General features: G+C 33.1%; 2 protein-coding genes across 4 annotated transcripts; one reads left to right on the top strand and one right to left on the bottom strand.

Annotated features, from left to right (window-relative positions):
• The first annotated feature begins 506 nt into the window (after window positions 1-506).
• On the top strand, window positions 507-5,775 carry LOC133694590 (fluoride export protein 1-like). Of its 3 annotated transcripts, XM_062116157.1 has the most exons (7): window positions 507-1,807; window positions 1,877-1,971; window positions 2,158-2,241; window positions 3,550-3,648; window positions 4,319-4,511; window positions 4,684-5,090; window positions 5,369-5,775. In XM_062116157.1, the coding sequence occupies exons 1-7, from the start codon at window positions 1,561-1,563 to the stop codon at window positions 5,585-5,587; spliced, it is 1,344 nt and encodes a 447-aa protein (XP_061972141.1). In that variant the 5' UTR covers window positions 507-1,560; the 3' UTR covers window positions 5,588-5,775. The 3 variants fall into 3 exon arrangements, with proteins under 3 accessions (XP_061972141.1, XP_061972142.1, XP_061972140.1); XM_062116156.1 differs by having other exon boundaries at window positions 508-1,971; XM_062116158.1 differs by lacking the exon at window positions 3,550-3,648 and having other exon boundaries at window positions 507-1,971.
• A 4,030-nt stretch (window positions 5,776-9,805) lies between these two features.
• Window positions 9,806-11,710, bottom strand: LOC133693833 (uncharacterized). The gene is made up of 4 exons (XM_062115165.1): window positions 11,563-11,710; window positions 10,380-10,483; window positions 10,132-10,276; window positions 9,806-10,044 (listed from the first exon to the last, which is right to left on the bottom strand). Exons 1-4 carry the CDS (start codon window positions 11,579-11,581, stop codon window positions 10,010-10,012), a joined length of 303 nt encoding a protein of 100 aa, XP_061971149.1. The 5' UTR covers window positions 11,582-11,710; the 3' UTR covers window positions 9,806-10,009.
• Between the last annotated feature and the right edge of the window lie 7,485 nt (window positions 11,711-19,195).

The raw sequence follows: 19,195 nt of genomic DNA, 5'->3' as shown, positions 1-19,195 counted from the left end.
GAAAATGTCACTGTTACCATTGCATCAAGAACAACCCGGAAAATAAATAATGAATTGCATGGTGAAAAGAAGGGGGAAAAAACAGGAAGAAAAGTCAGAGATAGTGTGCCCCAAGGCAAGGGACCATTTTCCGAGCCCGTGTTAGCAAGTAATGTAAAAGAGTCGCCGCAGAGGCCTTAAATAAACGAAGGGCTCCAGTTGTTGCACCGCCTAAACCGCCATAGCTATCGTTTTTCTCCTTCTCTTTCGCTATCTTATCTCATCTCATCTCATCTCATTGCCGCAGAGGCCTTAAATAAACGAAGGGCTGATAGTTTGTTTCAACGGCCATCAATGAATTCGCTTTTGATCCAACTCTTACGTGCGTGTTTGAATTAATTCATAGACTTGGTAAAACCAAGAAAGCCCGAAGGACACTTTTACCCTCGTCCCTCCTGAAGCAGCAGCGTTCCCTTTTCTCAGCTCTCACCCGTCTCTGTCTCCACAAGGTGACACTTCTCAACTTTCCCTGTGTTTCTTTTTTGCCTTTTGCTGTTCCATTTGGATTGAAATGAATGGTCTAATAAAGTTAGCTTTCTCTCGTGATTTGATTTCACAATTGCTTTTCTTGGCTGGCTATGCTTAGGTATGGTCGGAGGGCAAGCAGTCATAACTAATCTCTAGTTTACTTTAATGTCAAAAAGGCCCTTGAAAGAAAGCAAGCTGTTCTTTTTGGGGATAAATTATTTGCAAAAACTCATTTACTGTTTAGAACTTAAGCTGAGTCCAATCAGATTGAACAAAGTGGTGGTTAGGTATATATATATATATGTTGATGCTAACAGAAGAACAGCCCACTTAAATTATTGAAGCCCGTGTGGCTGATACTCAAAAAGTCGCAATCCCCTCTCTCTTCTCTTTTGGGATTTGGAAAGTAGCTATAACATTGATAGAAAATAAATTTAGTTTTTTATTTTATTTTATTATTATTATTATGCCGCCATTTGAATATGCCGTAGCTGCGCTTCAAGTTCGTATTTTTTTCTTATAAAAAAGTTCAAGTCAAAGAAGTAACTTGTAAAAAGTTATTTATTTTGCAGCAAAACCAGTGCTTTGCTTCTTCTTTTTTTATGCTTACACGGAACAATTGACTGGATTAATAATGGATCCTGAAAAAATTGTTTAGCCTCTATGGACAATTCAGTCACGGTTCTGTTTTACGGCCGACCTTACTATTTGGACGGAACATGGAAAGCGGTGACCACTTGATGCTAATTTGGATGGTCCACGGTGTGTTCTGAGAAATCACCGAAACTGCTGGCTGCTGGTCGGTCTTGAGATTAGCTTTGCCCCGTTACTAAAACGCAGTATTTCTTATTCTTGTTAATGAACTCCTTTCATCCTCTCTCATTTTCATTTATCTGGAGTTGTTCCAATCATTGCATTTGTTTTTGGATTGACTTGGGAGTTGGATATCAATATATGAAATGAAGAGTTCTATATAATTCACAAGTATAAGGGCTGTGGTTGATTGACTTTTGCTGATTTAATTTATTGAGTACTGTTGTCTGAGTCTGAGTTATGGATCGTGGATCTAATGAGTCTAAACCCAATCTGAGTGAATCATTTCGTCAGACTAGCAACGTAGGCTGTTCAGTGAGAAGACGTTCTTTAAGTTTATCACGCAGCAGATCCTTCCAGGTAGATGATGATATTGAGAGTGAAAACGTGTCAGAGGCAGGTGATATTGGTGACAGGGCTCTTCATAGCAAGAGGCATAATGAAAGAGGTAGCAGCAGCTTATCCATTGACAGCGAGTTAGAAAATGGTACGGTGTTTCCCCTTTCAAATGATAACTTCCTACGATCATATGGGTTGTGGGCTCATGATTCCACAGCTTTGAATACAAGATCTCCAGTGTTACCTTCGCCAGAAGAAATCGTGTCTCCTATCTCAACTGATGCAGTGGTCTGCTCCAGGGAAAAACAAGAAGTGAGAATTCAGTTGATCATTATTATCTATTTCATTATCGCTGATAGTATTTGTTTGGTTTATTGCCTCATGGATAGGGGTTCGTGTCTTTAATGGCTGTTTGTCATATGATATAAGATCAAACTGCTGCGACTTGTCTAAGGCTGTTAATCTGATAATTCATTTGTTTCTTGCTGTTATATCCAGGACAAGGAGAAAGCATTTGTGTTGCCACCAGCACTCGAGTATATCTCATGTCTTGTGTATCTAGCAGTTTTTGGAATTCTTGGGGTAATATGCACAACCTTTTCTTTTTACTTTCTGAATATTTAAAATGGCATTAGTAAATGGTAACCTAACTTCAACGGCTTCTTATTTTTTATTTTCTTCTGTTAAGTTGGATTCTGGTGCTTCTTTTCCATTTATCTTATTCGTCAACTTTGTTGGCTTTGTTGAAGTGGTTTTGTTATGAATACTTAATTTTGCATTACCTGCTAGCATTCTGATGCTGCAGACACCGACCCCATAAAATTTTAAAAGGCAGATAATATTTTTATGGAAGCTAATGAAATGAATTTAATAAATCCATTATTACCATTACTTATAGTTTTCAAGTGCTCAGCATGACCACTTGAAGAGAATAGAATTTGAAATTGAAACCACTTAGCCTCGTGGAAACATTTGTACAGTAAGCTAGATCAAGAAATATGCTCTTCGCTTGACATAAGCCTTGTTGGAAACTGGTGCTCTTTAGTTACCACAACTAGGAGTGGGTGTCTTTCTAGGAGGATGTTTAATCCTAGGAAGTGTTGTCAAAATCTTGCTTTTTAGAAAATAATAAACCCAGACACTGACACAAGATACTAGCTGGATGAAATTCTTCATGCGTCTAAGTACATAGGTCTTGTTAGCAAAAAAATGAAAGAAAGAAAAAGGAACGTGATGAAATGATTTATAAATTACTAGCGAGAAAACTTTACGATACCTTATTATGCTTTTGCTAATTTTCATCCACTCCAAACAATACATTAAGGTCAGATGAAGACTAGTTGAGGCGAGTGATTTGTACATCTTCTGGACATTATTGCTAATCTAACAACAAAGCGTAATCTATTTCTTAAAAAAGGCATCCAGTAGTCCTCTTTTTCCATTGGTTACTAATACAATTGAAAGCAAGGATCCCAGTTCTCTGCTAACATTGAAGGAATTTTAAAATAGAGTCAAAGCTCTACTCTGTTAGTGGAGGTTGCAGAGGAGGTATAAACTGATTTTGGTTGTCCCATACATAATAATGTATTCCTATTTTCAACTTTTAATACACAATGCCATCATCCTGAAATGGGTTTATTAAAGAAACGTTGCACCAGCAGCATAATCTATACGGCAATGTTGGATTAAGTTTTCGTTTCAAATTGATTATCATGTTGATTTTTTTTTATTTGCCCTGTTTTTTTGGTGATTGATGCGTGCATTAAACATTGTGCTTGATAGGAGTGCAAAACCAAAGAGAGCATTTAGACATGGTTGGGAGAGGGGGCACTTTCCGGCGTGCGGGTTAATATGAAAAACTACTAATGTTTGGCACGGCATGATTTGCAGGTCTTAACAAGATATTTATTACAAAAACTCTTTGGCCCTGGTGTTGCTGGTGTGACAAGTGACAACTATCCGCTATATCTTGACCTACCTTCCAACATGGTCTCTCCCCCCCGCTGTCTCACTTACAGATACACACAAATACACAAAGATATTGCATCTCCATTATTTTTATGTTTAAAGTAGAGATCATTCCTAATCCTAAGCCATCTAGCTTGTTTTGCAGTAAGGCGTACGTTCGTTTCATTAAAATTTATGAGGTTTTGATGTGGTTGGATGAAGTAACATAAATATGTCTTGTTAACTTTGTTATGGTATGCAATTCATTAGTCATTACTCATCATGGAACTTGATCAGGATATTGTTATTCTAAATATGACTCTTATGGTATTCCCATATTACAAGATTAATTGAACCAAAAAGATTCTCGATATTGATTGGAAAAGTAGAATTGTTTATGAAGTTATTAATGTTTGGTAGATTCAATTGCCATGTAAGTTGAACCTTGGGGTTTTTGTGGTGAAACTCCACTGTGTTAGAATGATCCAGAATTAGAGGTTCTGCTTGTGGTAACGGGTACTCTGTCTGTACCCTTCCTTTCAATAAACTGAAAATATAGTGCAAGAATACCATAACTTGTCTCTGTCACCTTCAAGATGCATAAATTAATAAATTATAATGTTTCGACAACACTTGGACTCTGTGTTTTCAACTTTGGAATACAAATAAAGCTCATTAACTTATTCCTTATTTGTAATATGTGCTCTTCTAGGTCGGTTCGTTCTTGATGGGATGGTGGGGTGTTGTTTTCAAAGAAGACATATCCAAAGTGTCTGGTCATTTGGCCATTGGATTAACTACTGGTTACTTGGGAAGTCTCACAACATTCAGTGGTTGGAATCAGAAAATGCTTGATCTCAGTGTTAATGGCCATTGGGTGTTTTCTTTTGTTGGCTTTCTCATAGGTAAGTGGCACTTGCAAATTATTGTAATATGTAGTTGTAGCTTAAGGGGGACATGGAAACTTAACTATTGCTCTTGGGCATGTGCCTGTTCAAAATTTTAATGAGAGACGAGCCTTGACAATGCCAGACCATTAAAACGTAAACGAGTAACTTCTCATTGTGTGTCTTTCAGGGTTATTCCTTGCAGCCTACTCCATAAAATTGGGTGTTGGTACGGCGAAATGTTTTAAGTCATTTTTCCAAATGTCAAACAGAAGTGCAGATTTAGCCAGCTGGAGGGTGGACAGCCCCTATCATCATTTCGCAGTTATGGTGGTATTGGTGGTAGTGCTAGGCCTTTTATGGGCTCTGAGTGGAGCACTGCTAAAGAAGGAGTATAACCACGACAGTAGTGGGGCTCAGCTATGGCTGGGTTGCATAGTTGCACCCCTAGGGGTGTGGATTAGGTGGTTCTTAGCAAGGCTCAATGGGCGTGGTTTAGGTAAGGCTGGTTCTCTGAAATGGATTCCATTTGGAACTCTTATTGCAAATGTTTCTGCAGCATGTATCATGGCCGCACTGTCTACTGTGAAGAAAGCGGTATGGTTTCATCTCTCTCCCAACCGAACTCTTTCTCCTCCTTCTGTCTGCATGTGCTATACCTTCCAAGTCAAATTTGTTGATTATAGATCTGGCTAATTCTATTTCTGTGTTAGTTAGGTTAATTCTGAATCACATATTGTTTATTGTGTCCTAAATTCTTGCTTTTCCCTCATTGTTTTAACCCCCGTGGTGCTACCATCCTTATTTAGCTTGAGTGAGTTTTGGGAAGAATACCTCACTATAAATTTTGATGATATGAGATCTGGGTGATGCAGGTGCATACCAAAACCTGTGATACCATTTCAACTGGCATACAGTTTGGATTCTTGGGTTGTCTGAGTACTGTTTCCACTTTCATTGCTGAGTACAATGCAATGGAAGAAAGTCAGAAAAGCTGGAGAGCTTATGTATATGCCCTAATAACGATAGTTGTCTCATTTGGCTTGGGGACCTTGATATACTCTGTACCTGTTTGGAGCAGGGGATACAAGTAGCATGTCAACAGTCAACATATTCATAAATCTCTCTTTTGGTTTCTGGCTTACCGCATGTCAACTAGGCACAAGAGAAGTGCCCTTCCAAAAACATGCTAAAAAGCCTGCTGGTCAGCGAAGTTCTACACAATATTGAATACATGAATATATTTTGGAAATGTTTATATTTCCTGTAATTTCTTGATCAACATGTGCATTTTATTTTTTAAATTTTTTTTAAGAAATACAAAGTTGATATGGGATAAAAGAGAGTTGAAATTGAATTAATAAGCTAAGAAAAGAGAAAAGAAAAGGTTGAGGAAAAAAAAGAAGCTGAAGAAGAGAAGAAGGGGTTGGAAAAGTATAAAACTTTGTAATTTTTATTTAATTCATAAAAAAGGTGGTGGTATTAGAATTTTATGTGGTATATTGTAAATATCTTAGTTATATAAGTGAGAAGCAATAAGTTTTAAAGATAAATAATTCATCTTTGACAACAACAAAAATCTCATTACCTTAAAATGCTTTAATAAGTAAACACTCTTTTTTGTTTTAATTTAAGCGCGCGCACGCATACATGTATGTATATATGTATGTATGTATGTATGCATGCATGTATAATATTAGTATGCATGCTAAGAATTTGAATTAATATTAATTATAAGTTTCAATATATATTTAGTATTCATGCTAGTATTATATTTGTATTGAAAATAAGTTTGTTATTGTAACTAGTTAAGTTACTGTGATCACTTAATATTGATTTTAGTTAGTTAACTTGTTAAAAGAAAGTAATTAAAGATAGATTAAAAGGTGATTAAGATGAACAAATATAAGGTCGAGATGTGTTGGTAATGTTATAAAGATGAATGCGAGAAAAAAAATAAAGGTTGACAAGAAAAGAAGTGATAAGTTTCAACAATCTTTTTTATTTCCCATGTTCATGCTATTCTGTAGAAAATTACAGACTTGATTTAAAAAAAAAGAGCATTTTTATGTTGTTTTGACCACACACAAGTTAATAACTTAGCCAGGAGTAGTGGTATCAGAGTAAAGTTTGAAGGAAGACGAGTTTGGAGGTGAAATCAGATAGAAAAAAAAGTTGATTTAAAAGAGATGGCTAAGGTAAACAACTTGAATTGAAGTTCTGTCCAGCCTCCTATGTTTACAAGATTAAATTATGAATTTTGAAGCATAAAGATGAAGATTTTGCTCACTTCACTTGATTTGTGGGAGATGATAAAGACTGTATTTGAGGAATTTTAGTCAATAGATAACATAGTCATAACACAAGTTAGAGATTTGAAGGATACAAGGAGTAAAAATATTGAAGTTCTTGTATTAATTCAAAGAGTACTTCTTGGTTCAGGTGTGTTTGCTTGGTGTTTAAAGAAGCAACAAGCAGTGTCTCAATCGTATATGCTAAAGCTGAATATGTTGCAATTGGTTTAGCTATTTAGCAAGCTATTTGGTTTAGAAGAACTATGAACGATGCAAAAGAAGAACAAGAAGAGCCAACAACATTGTTTTGTGACAATAAATGAGCTATAACAATGGCAAGAAATCCAGGTTTTCACAGCAGAACCAAGAACATTGCACTTAAACATGATTTCATTCATGAAGCAATTAAAGAAAGAGAGGTTGATATTGAGTATTGCAAATCAGAGGAGCAAGTGAATGATACATCTACAAAAGCATTGTCAAATGACAAATTTTAAAAGTTGAGAAATGCACTAGGTGTTTAAGTTCAACATATGAAAGGGAAGAATGTTAAGGTTAATATGTTGTAACTAGTTACTAGGATATCTATTTAACCTTAAATTTAGTTAGTTAACTTGTGTTAAGAGAAATAATTAGAGTTGGATTAAAAGGTGATTAAGATGAAACTAAGATGTGTTTTTTTTTTGTATATATATATATTTGAATGTGAGAAAAAAGAAAGAAAAGAAAAAAGAAAAAAGAAAAAGAAAAAGAGTTGTAAGTTTCTGCAATGTTTTTATCTCTTATTCATGCTTTTTCCCCCCTTAAAGATGCATTTTTATGTTGTTTTGACCACACGTAAGCTAATAACTTAGCCAACAGCTATTTGCTCCAAGAAGATGGGAAAAACTGAACCAAAAGCAAGATCTCTGTCCAGTGACTCAAGGCCTGTCAACATGCCTAAACGATGTTTTTGTAAGAAATAGTTCATGATTGGTTCTCTCATAAATCATTACCATTAAATTTACTGCTCAAGGTCTTTAAAGGGGGTTATCCTCCTTCCAACAACGAGCTTGGAAGGAGGCCCTACAGCGAGGTCAGGTGGGGGCTCCAAGAACACAGGCGATGACGTTCTTGTCTAGTCTTTGGTCACTGTGCTTTTGAGGAGCACACTTTCATGCTTCCTGCTGCTCAAAATCAGTTGAAAGACAAGGATTTGTTAGCAGATAGTAATTAGCAAGATTACTTTGATTAAGAGCATTTAATTTGTTAGAGAGAGACCTCAATCTGGTCTCCAATGCAGATGGCTAGGGCATTATGTATGTACTTGATACCATACTACTGTCCATCTCTACAGGATTGGAGGCCCTGAACTGAACATCATTGGAAACAAGAATTGTTATGGAGGAGATGTCAGTGTGAGCTACCACCCAGAGAGCTAGATCAAGACATGAGCAGGTGGATAATAATTTATTTTGACAAGGTATATTTCTCATCTCCGCCCACAGCTTCATCGAGTTCATGCTCTTCAAGGCTCAAGCCCCAACGCTAACGACAGGCTCTTGAAGAGTTTGTCTACTACTCCGTGCAGATACTTCACTTATTCCTCGTTGGCTTCCGTGCAACGAAAACATATACCGTAACAAACTAACATTGCCGTGTACAGAAATTTCATTACATAGCATATCACATGTATACATCACTCCCTCCTCCTTACATTCAAGCAAAAAGTGCTGTAGATCATGAATATAATCCTAAGATTTTACTTAAAATCTGCGCGTGATACAGAGAAAGATGTCGTCATGTCAATATGCCAAAGCAAAAACTTCTCAAGACCAGAGAAAACTAGTGCGACAATTTTGAACACATTGAGACAACCGTTGGTTAAATTAAAATTCTTGCAATTCAAGACAAAAATTAAAGGATTATCTTTGCAGAGACGATTTTAAAAATAATAATAATAATCCCATTTCAATAGTTAGACTTTATAATGGGAGGTCGCTTGCTCATTTTTTAAACCCTTTCGGTTTTGGATGCGCTACATTCGTTATAATCTGGTGATCTTTTCGTATAATTTCAAGTACTTTTATTAGTTTTAAATTAGAAACAACAATTAATACACCATAAATTTTTAAAATGCTAGTCAGAACTTAGAAATGGATTTCAATAAAAAAAATATTTTTTTCTTAAAAAACAGACTCCTAAATTACAACAATTATACGACAGGACAGCATAAATTGCAGGGGTGGGGATCAAGGAGGCTATAGCTTTTCCTTAATTTTACTAGTTAAGGTATTTTCTTGCTAGCTTTTGCATATAAAAATCAGTTTTTGTTTCGGCCAACTATGAACATCACGAAGTCAAGTAACATCAAATTCGAACGAGCATTATTGTGAAGCAAAATGAAATGCGGATCTACAAAGGATCCAAGGCAGATATATTCTAAGTGCTGTGGAAAGACATCACAGAATTTCTGGACATGAAAATTATCCTCCAGGCGAGTTGTATGAATCCTGAGCAACTAAAATGGTGGAACGAAGACGTAACCAGGACATGTTGGGCCTACCCTCGTAAAGTAAAATGCATTTCCATGGTATAGTAAGATTTTTCTTCTCCCGTAGTTCTGAATTGATTGCTTTTATGTATATGAAAAGTCGCCATAAACAAATGCTAATCTGCATGTTGAACTCAAATTGAAAACCGCCCAGACCCGATTTTACCATGCAGTTTCAGCTATTGTCCCTCCTTATTTGCTGTATAGACTTGCCGATATTGCGAGAACTAGGCGTCGTCAAGTGGGAGTCAAACATTTGTGCACTGTTGCACGGCAATTAGGCATTCTCGTGCCCTGTGTCTGAAGCAGGGCGAAATGATCTCGCATTCATTTGGTTTTGCTCCAGGCAGTTGTTGCATAGCTCGATGCATGAACCGTAGGGGGCAAACCATTCATGACAATTGACCAATCCCCTAGAAGAAGATTTGGTTGACAACGGAAACCACCATCTACACAAAATGGTAAGTAATCATGCTGAAGGATGATTGCCTCCAAAGCACACAATTATTGCTTCATATTTAGAAACTCTGAAATATCTCATCAGTTTGTTACAAATTGTTTACATAAAGCTGCAGCAAGAACGATAACATTTAAGAACTATTAACAAGGCAAAGATCTTAGAATTTCTATTGACACAAATCACGTTTCATTTCCAACTGCAAATGAGCTAGAGATACCTCCTCAACACATTAGCCACAGCATGAGCCACAGGCAGGCAAGGAACCTGGAAGTAAAGGATATCAAAATTGTGTTTAACAAAAAGTTGAAAAGCAAACACTTAAATATCCAAAAATCAATAAAATAAACTTACTATGGTCAATCCCTCTAACATTGTCCAGCCCCCGGGGTGGGCCACGTGGGCCACCACCATACGGTCCACTCCCAGGACCTCCTGGGCCACCATCCCATTTCTTGCTAGAACCAGATCCTTTTCTGTACGCATCTGTCTTTTCCATCTAAGACATGGAAGGAATAAAGAAGATCACTCTCTAGAGCTAGAAGACAAGCGCCAAAACAGGCATATTATGACAAAGCAACAAGGTAAAATCATTATATTACCGAGAACATAGTAGAAAAGAACACGCCTATGATATTCACAATAGCCCAGAAGAAGTCCGTGATTGTTCTTAGTCGCCATATTGATCGCTGGGATTTCACAACACCTGACAACAAAAACAACAACAACAACAACAACAACAAGGACGCAAACATATTGTTGTTAATCATTCATGACAACAATAATCAAAGAGAAGGAAAAGCTCCCAATCGATTTTCAATGCTCATCATGTTTGTTTCCCCTTTAAAATTCACACCAAGAAAAGAAATGTTCATGTTGCCCCGATCAACCATGCAGTTAGTCAGCCACAGTTTTAGCTTGTTATCACTATTTCATTCAATGTTGCCACCCAATTGAATTACAAGCCACAGGGTTATAGAGCATTTTACAGGCAATTAATTTCATCACCCAATTTTCACAAATGATAAAGTACCACATAATATTTAAGCCAAACAACACCATAAAGAGACATGAGGACTGGATTAAGAAAAAGCACAGCACATCATCAACTTTCACACAAGACAATATGTTGTAAAAGAAGAACATCGACATCAAAACTAATAACGGAAAGGCAGGAAAATGTTGATTGTATAAAGTTTCCAGCATAAGAGAAAATTAGAAACAGTCTCCAGAAGAATTAATTATCTAAATGTGTAGAGACCAAGAATTAATAATGTCAGCACACAGGTTGCATGTGCAAGAGAAAACACTAACGGGTAAATTTAATGTCCCATCAATTTCATCGAAACATGTACTATCTTCCACCTTAAAATGGTTTGTGATCCTCTTGAAAAACCATAAGTTGTTCGATTAGAAGCTCAAAATATCAGATTATGGCATGATCTTCTAACTAACAGTGATCAAGCTCCTGCGTCATTAACATCGACATAACAGATAATCTAATTAAAGAAACTCGAAGCATAATTTATGTTCATTTTTTTATGCATGAATTCATCTTAGGCACAATTAGTTCTTCACCCAGTCAATCTAAGCGTGACTTGAAAAGGTCAATTCAAACGAAAAACCTAATTCCTAAATTGAAAAAATGGAACAAAAAATCACAAACCATATAGATAGATTCGCAATGGAGAAAAGGGCTAGATAAAATTCACATAATCAAACCCTAACATTTGAGACATTAAAAATGACGAAGAAAACGTAGAGAGGAGAAAGAGAGTGCCTAACCTCGTTCGACGTAAGCCATGGGTGAGAGCGACAGCGACAGAGAGAGGGAGAGCTAATTTCAAGGTTTCTTCGATCAATTTTGAGATTAATTCTATCGAGGGAGCTTGGGTGTTGTTATTTTTACGCTTATATATATTGATGGCGTCTTTGGCACGGTGACATAATTATTACACCATCGGTTGATTTTGATTGGCTAGAGCCCTGTCTAGGTGCACGTGGTGGGGTATTAGTAGTTATGATGAAATCATTGAAGAGCAGGTACAAATACGGTGCAGATGACTCTATAGTTACAGTTAATAATATTTTTTATTTAAAAATATATTAAAATAATATTTTTTTAATTTTTAAAAATTATTTTTAATATTAACACATTAAAATAACCTAAAAACATAAAAAAAATTAATTTAAAATAAAATAAATAAAAAATTTAAAATTTTTTTAAAATATTTTTAAAACGTAAAAATAAATAATAGAAACAGTAATAGAAAAATAAACATGGCAGCTTTAAAATCTTCATCTAACTGGATGGGCTTTAAGCACCGTTTGAGAACGCAGTGTAAATCATGTTTTATAAAAATTTAATTTTTTATTTTTATTAAAAATTAATTTTTTATATGTTTTAGATCGTTTTAATGCACTGATTTTAAAAATAATTTTTTAAAAATATAAAAAAATATTATTTTAATATATTTCAATATAAAAAATACTTTAAAAAATAATTATACTCCCAACATAGGCACTAAAATTTAAACCTGTAATTTTATTTTTATTTTTTTGATCCTACGACAATGTTGCCATGACCCAGCTCTGTCATAGCTTCCTATTTACCAAAAATATACAGGAGTGGGAAATTCACGTAAAAGACTAAGTTCAGGATAAAACAGTCTTTTTCAAAAAAATCTATTTGTTATTTTCACCTTGATTGGGTGTATAAAAGTATTTACAGCTTCTTTTTTTTACAATGGAATACCCTCACTGCACTCAAAAGAAAACAATCAAATACTTGGTTGCCAGGGTTTTTTTTTCAGATTTCATATTATTTTATACGATAAAATTATTAGCTTATCCTTTATCTCGGAATTAATTAAGTCTTGCTTTGGGAATTTTTTTATAATTTCCATATTCTTAGCACAATAAAATCACAAAATTACACTTTATCTCACAATACATTTAGAGTATGTTTAGCAGTGTAGTAGCGGTTGTTTTTCAAATAACTTTTCGTGCCGAAATGCATGCCAATGATGTTTTTTCATTTTTTAAAAGTTATTTTTGACATCAGTACATCAAAACAATCCAAAACATACAAATCATATTAAATTTTAACAAAAAAAATAAATTTTTTAGAAACGTGATTTGCATCGCGTTCCCAAACGGTTTCTTAGACTTGCTTTAGAGGCATTTTTGTATTTTCAATTGAGTTTTATTGTTAGAGTGGTAAAATGCTCTTCACAGTAATTAAATTTTTTTTGTTAAACACATGTGAGAATCCACGACGTTTCAATGACATGCACGACATTAAACAATAGTAAAAAAGTTACTTTTGCCATATCATTGGATTTATTATGTCATCCTCTTCCACACCAGGCACCTTAGGTTTTGATGGATAGATTGTTGTTGGAGTCTTTTGTTTTTTCCATTTCTTTTCTCTCCTCCATCACATGGCTTTTAAAATTTCAGAGTACTCCCTTGGCTTTTCTCTCCTCTCGTCGCGTATTAGTCATTATTCTTTTTATTGTTTTACTTTTGTCCTTGACCATCTTGTAAGTTTTTTTTGTTTTTTTTTCAATTATGTCCTTTAATCTAGATTTTTTATTTTTCAATCTTTCAAATTTGGTCTTGATTTTTTTCCTTCATTTTTGATTGCTTCTTTTGTAAACTTTCAATTGTTTCAATTTCATCTTTTAATAAAAAGTTTTAATTTGTTGATTTTTTTTATTTGGTCCTCATTCTTTTGGTGGTTTCTTCTTTTGATTATTTTGTTAAATTGATTTTTCTTTTCAACTTAGCCCTTCAATCTAAAATTATACACCCTCTTTTTTTTTTCAAATTTGATCCTTATTCTTTTAATTGTTATTTTTTCTTTTGAATTATTTTTTGTGATTGATTTTTTTTCAATTTTATCTTTTCACATTTGATTTTTATTTTATTTTGGGCTTTATGATTTTTTCAGTTTTAGTGCTTCCAATCAAATGGCTTGGGTCATCGGTTTTATAAGCTGATATGGTTCCCTATTTTTTAAAACTTATTTTCTTTTTCGATCTCATTACTTGACGTTGGTTTTTAAAAAAAACAAATAGGCCTTACGGTTTTCTTCGTTTCCCTTTTTTATTTGGTTTTCTCGATCTCATAACTTGACCCACGGGTTTGGCAAGTTAATCCAAGTGGGTTATTAATTTTTTATTTGCCCTTTTTTTTCCTTTTAGTTAATATTTTTTTACTTTTGAATCCTTTTGTATTATTTTTTTTATCCTTCAATATTTAATTTGTTGAGAATTGAATTTCGTTGTTTTTTCATATTTGGTGCTTTTGATCAAATGGCCTAGAGTACGGGGGTTTTTTTTTCCAGCTAATAAGAGTTAGCATCATTTTTTTTTACTTATTTTTTTTCATCTCATAATTCGACATTGGTTTTTTTTAAAATTGAGTTTCATGATTTTCTCTGTTTTCCTTTCTCTGTAAGGTTATCATAATTTCATGACCTAACCTATAGGTTTAGCGGGTTAACTCGGGCGAACTCAAGCCTTTTTTCTAGCATATACTTGCTATTTTTTAATCATTTTCATCCCATGATTCAACATTGTTTTTTTTTTAATTGGGTTTCGTGATTTTCTTCGTTGTACTTGTTTCAGGTTATCCCAATCTCATAACCCGACTCGTAGGTTTGGTGATTTGGCCTGAGCGGGCTCAGGTCTTTTTTTTTTACTTATAATTGTTTTTTTTATTCTTTTGTATGTTTGAATTTTTTTTTCAATTTAGTCTTTCAATATTTGGTTAGTTGAAATATGAGCTTCAAAGTCTCTCTAAATTTGTTGTTTTTAGTTAAATGATTTGAGCCACAAACTTAATGGGTTAACACATGTTGACATTGATTTTTTTTTCTTTTTCATCATTCAATATTAAATTTTTCTCTTCTTTAAAATGCGCTTGCATTGGATAAACATTAATTTTTTCCTTAAATTTGTTTTATCTAATCTACGGCAAAATGCAAGTTACATAGCTAGTTTTTATTATATAATGAAAGAAGGAAAATCCTATACATATAGAACTTTTATGTGCCACTGGAGGTGAGCATTTTCAGTTTTGTTTGATTTGGTATTTGGTTAAAAAATTAATCAAATCAAAATTTATATTTTTTTAAATTATGAATTGAACGAGCCTACCAATTCAAATCAACCAGTTCGACTTGTTTCTTTCCTTTCAATACCAGCTTGACCTATGTCAATTTAATTGGGATTTTTTGTAAAACCCCGATCTAAAATTGATAAGTATGGGTTAAATAGGGTAATTATTAATTGAAAAATTATAAATCAAGAAGAAAATTCTCATGAATTAGGATGAACATTCTCAGGAGATTAATTGAAAGTAATAAATTGGTACACGAAATATTAACTAGCAACAAGTCGTGTAAGTTTCCTGATTGGGTAAAATAATAATTTGAGGGCAAGAATTTTGTAAATTTAGGAGATATTATTTATAAAATAGTAGGAAGTTTCAAATAGATTAATGCATGACCATTTACATGAGAAACATTGAGTTTTGATATAAACATGGTGCACAATTGCGTTAGTTGAACCAAAAATGATAAAAAAGAATATGAGAAAAGTTTTATGATAATTATGAATAGGAATCTCTAATAAATTATTCTAAAACCCACGAAGATTTAATAAATTATATGGTATGTGAAATTTGGATTTTTGGTAAAAAAGTATTGATTTTTCAATTTTATGATATTAAGTGTATCTTTCAATCTGATTGTTGGATTGAGTTGAAATTTCACAAAGTATCTTATGATATATTTTCTTATCTCAAGTTAAATTTTAAGGACAATCGAAGCTTGGAAGGATCTTAAAAATAAAAAAGCAGCGACAAATTAGTACAACAAACTAGAATTAGAAAAGCATTAATAAGGGTAAAATGATAATTGACTTAAATTTTAAACCTTATCTGCTATGAAGCTACTGTTCACATAAAACAATAGCATGGAAGAGAGAGGGACCTTGTTCTTATTCTCTCCAAAATAAACCATCATATTGCATGTCCTTCCATAGAGAATTTTGAAAGAGATTGTGTGTGCATATGAACAAAAAAAAAGCATAAAAAGTTTTAGAGAGAGAAGGATAGTTTAAAGAGTGGAAGAATAGTGAGAGGGGGGCTGAAATTTGGAAAGAAAAAGATGGGATTTTGGAAAGTTTGCAAGAACACACTCAATAGAGCTAAACTAGTAAAGGTGAAGTACTTGCCCTGGAAAGGTGAAGTACTTGCCCTGGAAAGGGGGAAGGAAATCCATAAATTTTGATTTTTAAGGTTCTTGAGTAAATTTCATAGGAAATTTGAGATTATGTAATTATTAAAAAGAGGTTTAAATGCATAATTAAGGTGTATTATTGAAGAAATTGAAAACCAATCGGAAAAAAATGAAGCTTATGGTGGCTGATTATTGAAGGGAAATTTGAGGAACTTTAAAATTTATTTGTATAAATAATGATGGAAATACTTGTGAAATTATTACGTTGTGTTTGAACCATGTTTGGTGTGTTAGGAAGTTTTAGACATAGTTAAATTTCATGAAAAATGATGATTGTTTTGAATAGCCATTAAGTGTTTGATAGGATATGTATAAATATTGCAAATGAATGTTTATGGGTGTGTTGTAAGATGTTAGCAAAATTAGAGACCAAGTAGTAATGGAATTTGGTTAACTTTTAGTAGCGTGTTGTAAGGATTAAATAAGTGTATGAGGATGTTATGACAACCATGTATGGTTGAAAAAGACTATTGTGATAGCCTAAATAAGGGTGAAGGAGGGTTATTATAATAGTGAAAAAGTGTTTGAAATTGAGTAATTATAAAAACCTAATTATAAGTAAATTGAAGGCTGATACGTTATATAAGTTTGGGTAGCATTATGTATATAAATGAGGGTTGTCTTAATAACCCATATACATGGGAAAAAATGGTTCTAATGATAGATAAAAAAATATGTAAATGTGAGTTGTCTTGACAGCTCATATACGTGGAAAAAAAAGGTTATAATGATAACTCAAAATCATGAAAATATAGGTTGTCATGACAGCTCATATGCATAGGCTATTATTATGACAACCCACTTGTATGAAAAAAAAATGGTTGTTTGGGCAACCCAAAACATGTACAAAATGGGCTGCTAAGGAAGCCATATCTATAGAAACTGTTATGACAACCCTTGTATGCGTCAATGTGGGTTGCTATGACAACCATGAATGCCTGTATATGTAAATGATGATGACAATTGTGAATATATATGAATATGGGTTGTTATGATTAAAAGAATACAAGTGTGCATTATAGATGTTAAATCAATATGGTTGTGTATTGGATGATTTTATAAATGAAAATGGTGCTGGAAATTATGTAGACATATACTATAAAGATGAATAGATCTTGAGATTTAGACTAAAATCATGATAGAATTAATTTATAATACATAAATGTTTGCCAATGTGATCGAGGATAAATATGTGAAATATCTATGAAATAGATGGGTTGGATTAGTATTTATTATATTGTTTGAGGAAATGCTAAACATTGAAAATTAGTAACCAAAAGGTTAGGATATTAAATTTGATTCTAAAGTGAATAAGTAATATATACAACCATGACAAGCCATAAATGGTGTAATATTTGTTGAAATTAAAAAGTGATATTGTTGAGCTATAAATGGCAGAATGAGTATTGGTATGAACTAACAAAACTAGTTGGTCGAATATGACATAATAAATACTGGATATGAATGAATATAATTAAAAAAACAAAATAGTATATTCATGAAAGTTTACTTCAATCATTGATGATAATGTTAGTGATTATATGAGAATCATTGGAATTCAGGAGGGATTTTGAGGTAGAAACTTGAAGTGAGAAGATCATGTCTCTACGTAAATACCAAGTAGGTGCTTAGCACCTCATCTTTATTTAATTTTAATATAATTTATTTATGAAATCCAAAATTGCTATGTTATAATGTAATTATGAAATGAATTGGATATGATGGGATTGTGTACTATTAAAATTGCAAAATTGATTTGGATATGATGGAATTATGTATTAATAAATTTGTAATTTTGAATTGAAGACGATTGGATAATGTATATAAATGAAATGGGCATGGTAAATGATTGGAATGGAATGAGATGGTGTGTCAAAAATATTATGAAATAGTTAAATTAAATATGTGAGAGGTATGAAACGATACTTAGAGGTCGAAGTGTTGGTAATTAAGGATATAACATGAAGCGATACTTAGTGATTAAAATATCGGTAATTAAGGATATAACATGGAGCAATACTTAGTGACCAAAATATCGGTAATGAAGGATATAATGTGGATCGATACTTAGTGACTGTAGTGTCGACAACTAAAGATTTGGTATGGATTAATATTTAGTGGTTGAAGTGTTGATGACTAAAGATATGACATAAAATGATATTTAGCGATTGTAACATCTATAACTATGGATATGGCATAAACTGATACTTAGTAACCAAAAAGATGGTAACTAAGGAAAAAGAATGATTTGACACTAGTAGTAAGAAAGACAAGGATTAAGGTAATGAATTATAAAATTTAATGATTAAAAAGGTAGATAACCAAGAAATTAAAGTATTGTTTGGTTAGTTTTAAGATATTGATGTGAGTGGCAAATAGAAATTTAGACATCCTAAGAATAATGTTTTTTTTTATGAAGGGTAGTAATGTAATAAGAATGACCACGATACATTGGAAGTTAGACATGCATGGATGAAATGAATTGATTGTGTCAAGTAGTGATGAGACCATTTAATAATGTTAGATTAATTGAGTGTAATGCCTTAAAAAATCTTATTACTTAATAGTTGAAAGAATGAGAACTAAGGATTGGATGTGATTGATATATAGTAGCTGGAAGATTAATAACCAAGAAAGTGATATTTAATAGGGGGAATGGAAATAAAATATGCTGAATATATAATTTAGATAAAAGTTACCAAAAATATATTGATAACGTGAAGTTCATTCATGATGCTTTCAAGAAAATATTAGTCTGGTTAATTCTAAAATTGTTGAGTTAATAAAATTAAGAATTATATATGTTTGTTGGTATTACATATTCGTTGCCGCATTTTCAAAAATCATGAATCCTATTTTCTTTTATCGTACTTAGGTATAAATTGAAAATTTATTGTATAATTTTACAAGTAGATTTAATGTATGTAATTACACCAAATGAGGTGTGAATTGTATATGATAAAAAGAATAATTCATGTAAGGATGTGAAATTAGTTGAATATTATAAAAGTCTTGAAATTCCAAATAAATTATTAGGCGTAATGGCTTATATGACATACCAAAATTAAGTTACTTATGACTTTAAGGTGGTGGGTTGTGATGTCTGGA

Source organism: Populus nigra, chromosome 5 (genome assembly GCF_951802175.1).
Source record: "Populus nigra chromosome 5, ddPopNigr1.1, whole genome shotgun sequence".
Taxonomy (NCBI): domain Eukaryota; kingdom Viridiplantae; phylum Streptophyta; class Magnoliopsida; order Malpighiales; family Salicaceae; genus Populus; species Populus nigra.
This window is presented reverse-complemented; position numbering and strand designations above follow the sequence as displayed.

Bases quoted from the DNA above. Each gene is read 5' to 3' on its own strand.
- LOC133694590 (XM_062116156.1), top strand. From the start codon at position 1,561: ATGGATCGTGGATCTAATGAGTCTAAACCCAATCTGAGTGAATCATTT. The intron at 3,649-4,318 runs GTCTCTCCCCCC...GTGCTCTTCTAG, and splicing joins TTGACCTACCTTCCAACATG to GTCGGTTCGTTCTTGATGGG. The intron at 4,512-4,683 runs GTAAGTGGCACT...TGTGTCTTTCAG, and splicing joins TTTTGTTGGCTTTCTCATAG to GGTTATTCCTTGCAGCCTAC.
- LOC133693833 (XM_062115165.1), bottom strand. The intron at 10,277-10,379 runs GTAATATAATGA...TCCATGTCTTAG, and splicing joins TCTTTTCTACTATGTTCTCG to ATGGAAAAGACAGATGCGTA. The intron at 10,045-10,131 runs GTAAGTTTATTT...CTTTACTTCCAG, and splicing joins TGTTAGAGGGATTGACCATA to GTTCCTTGCCTGCCTGTGGC.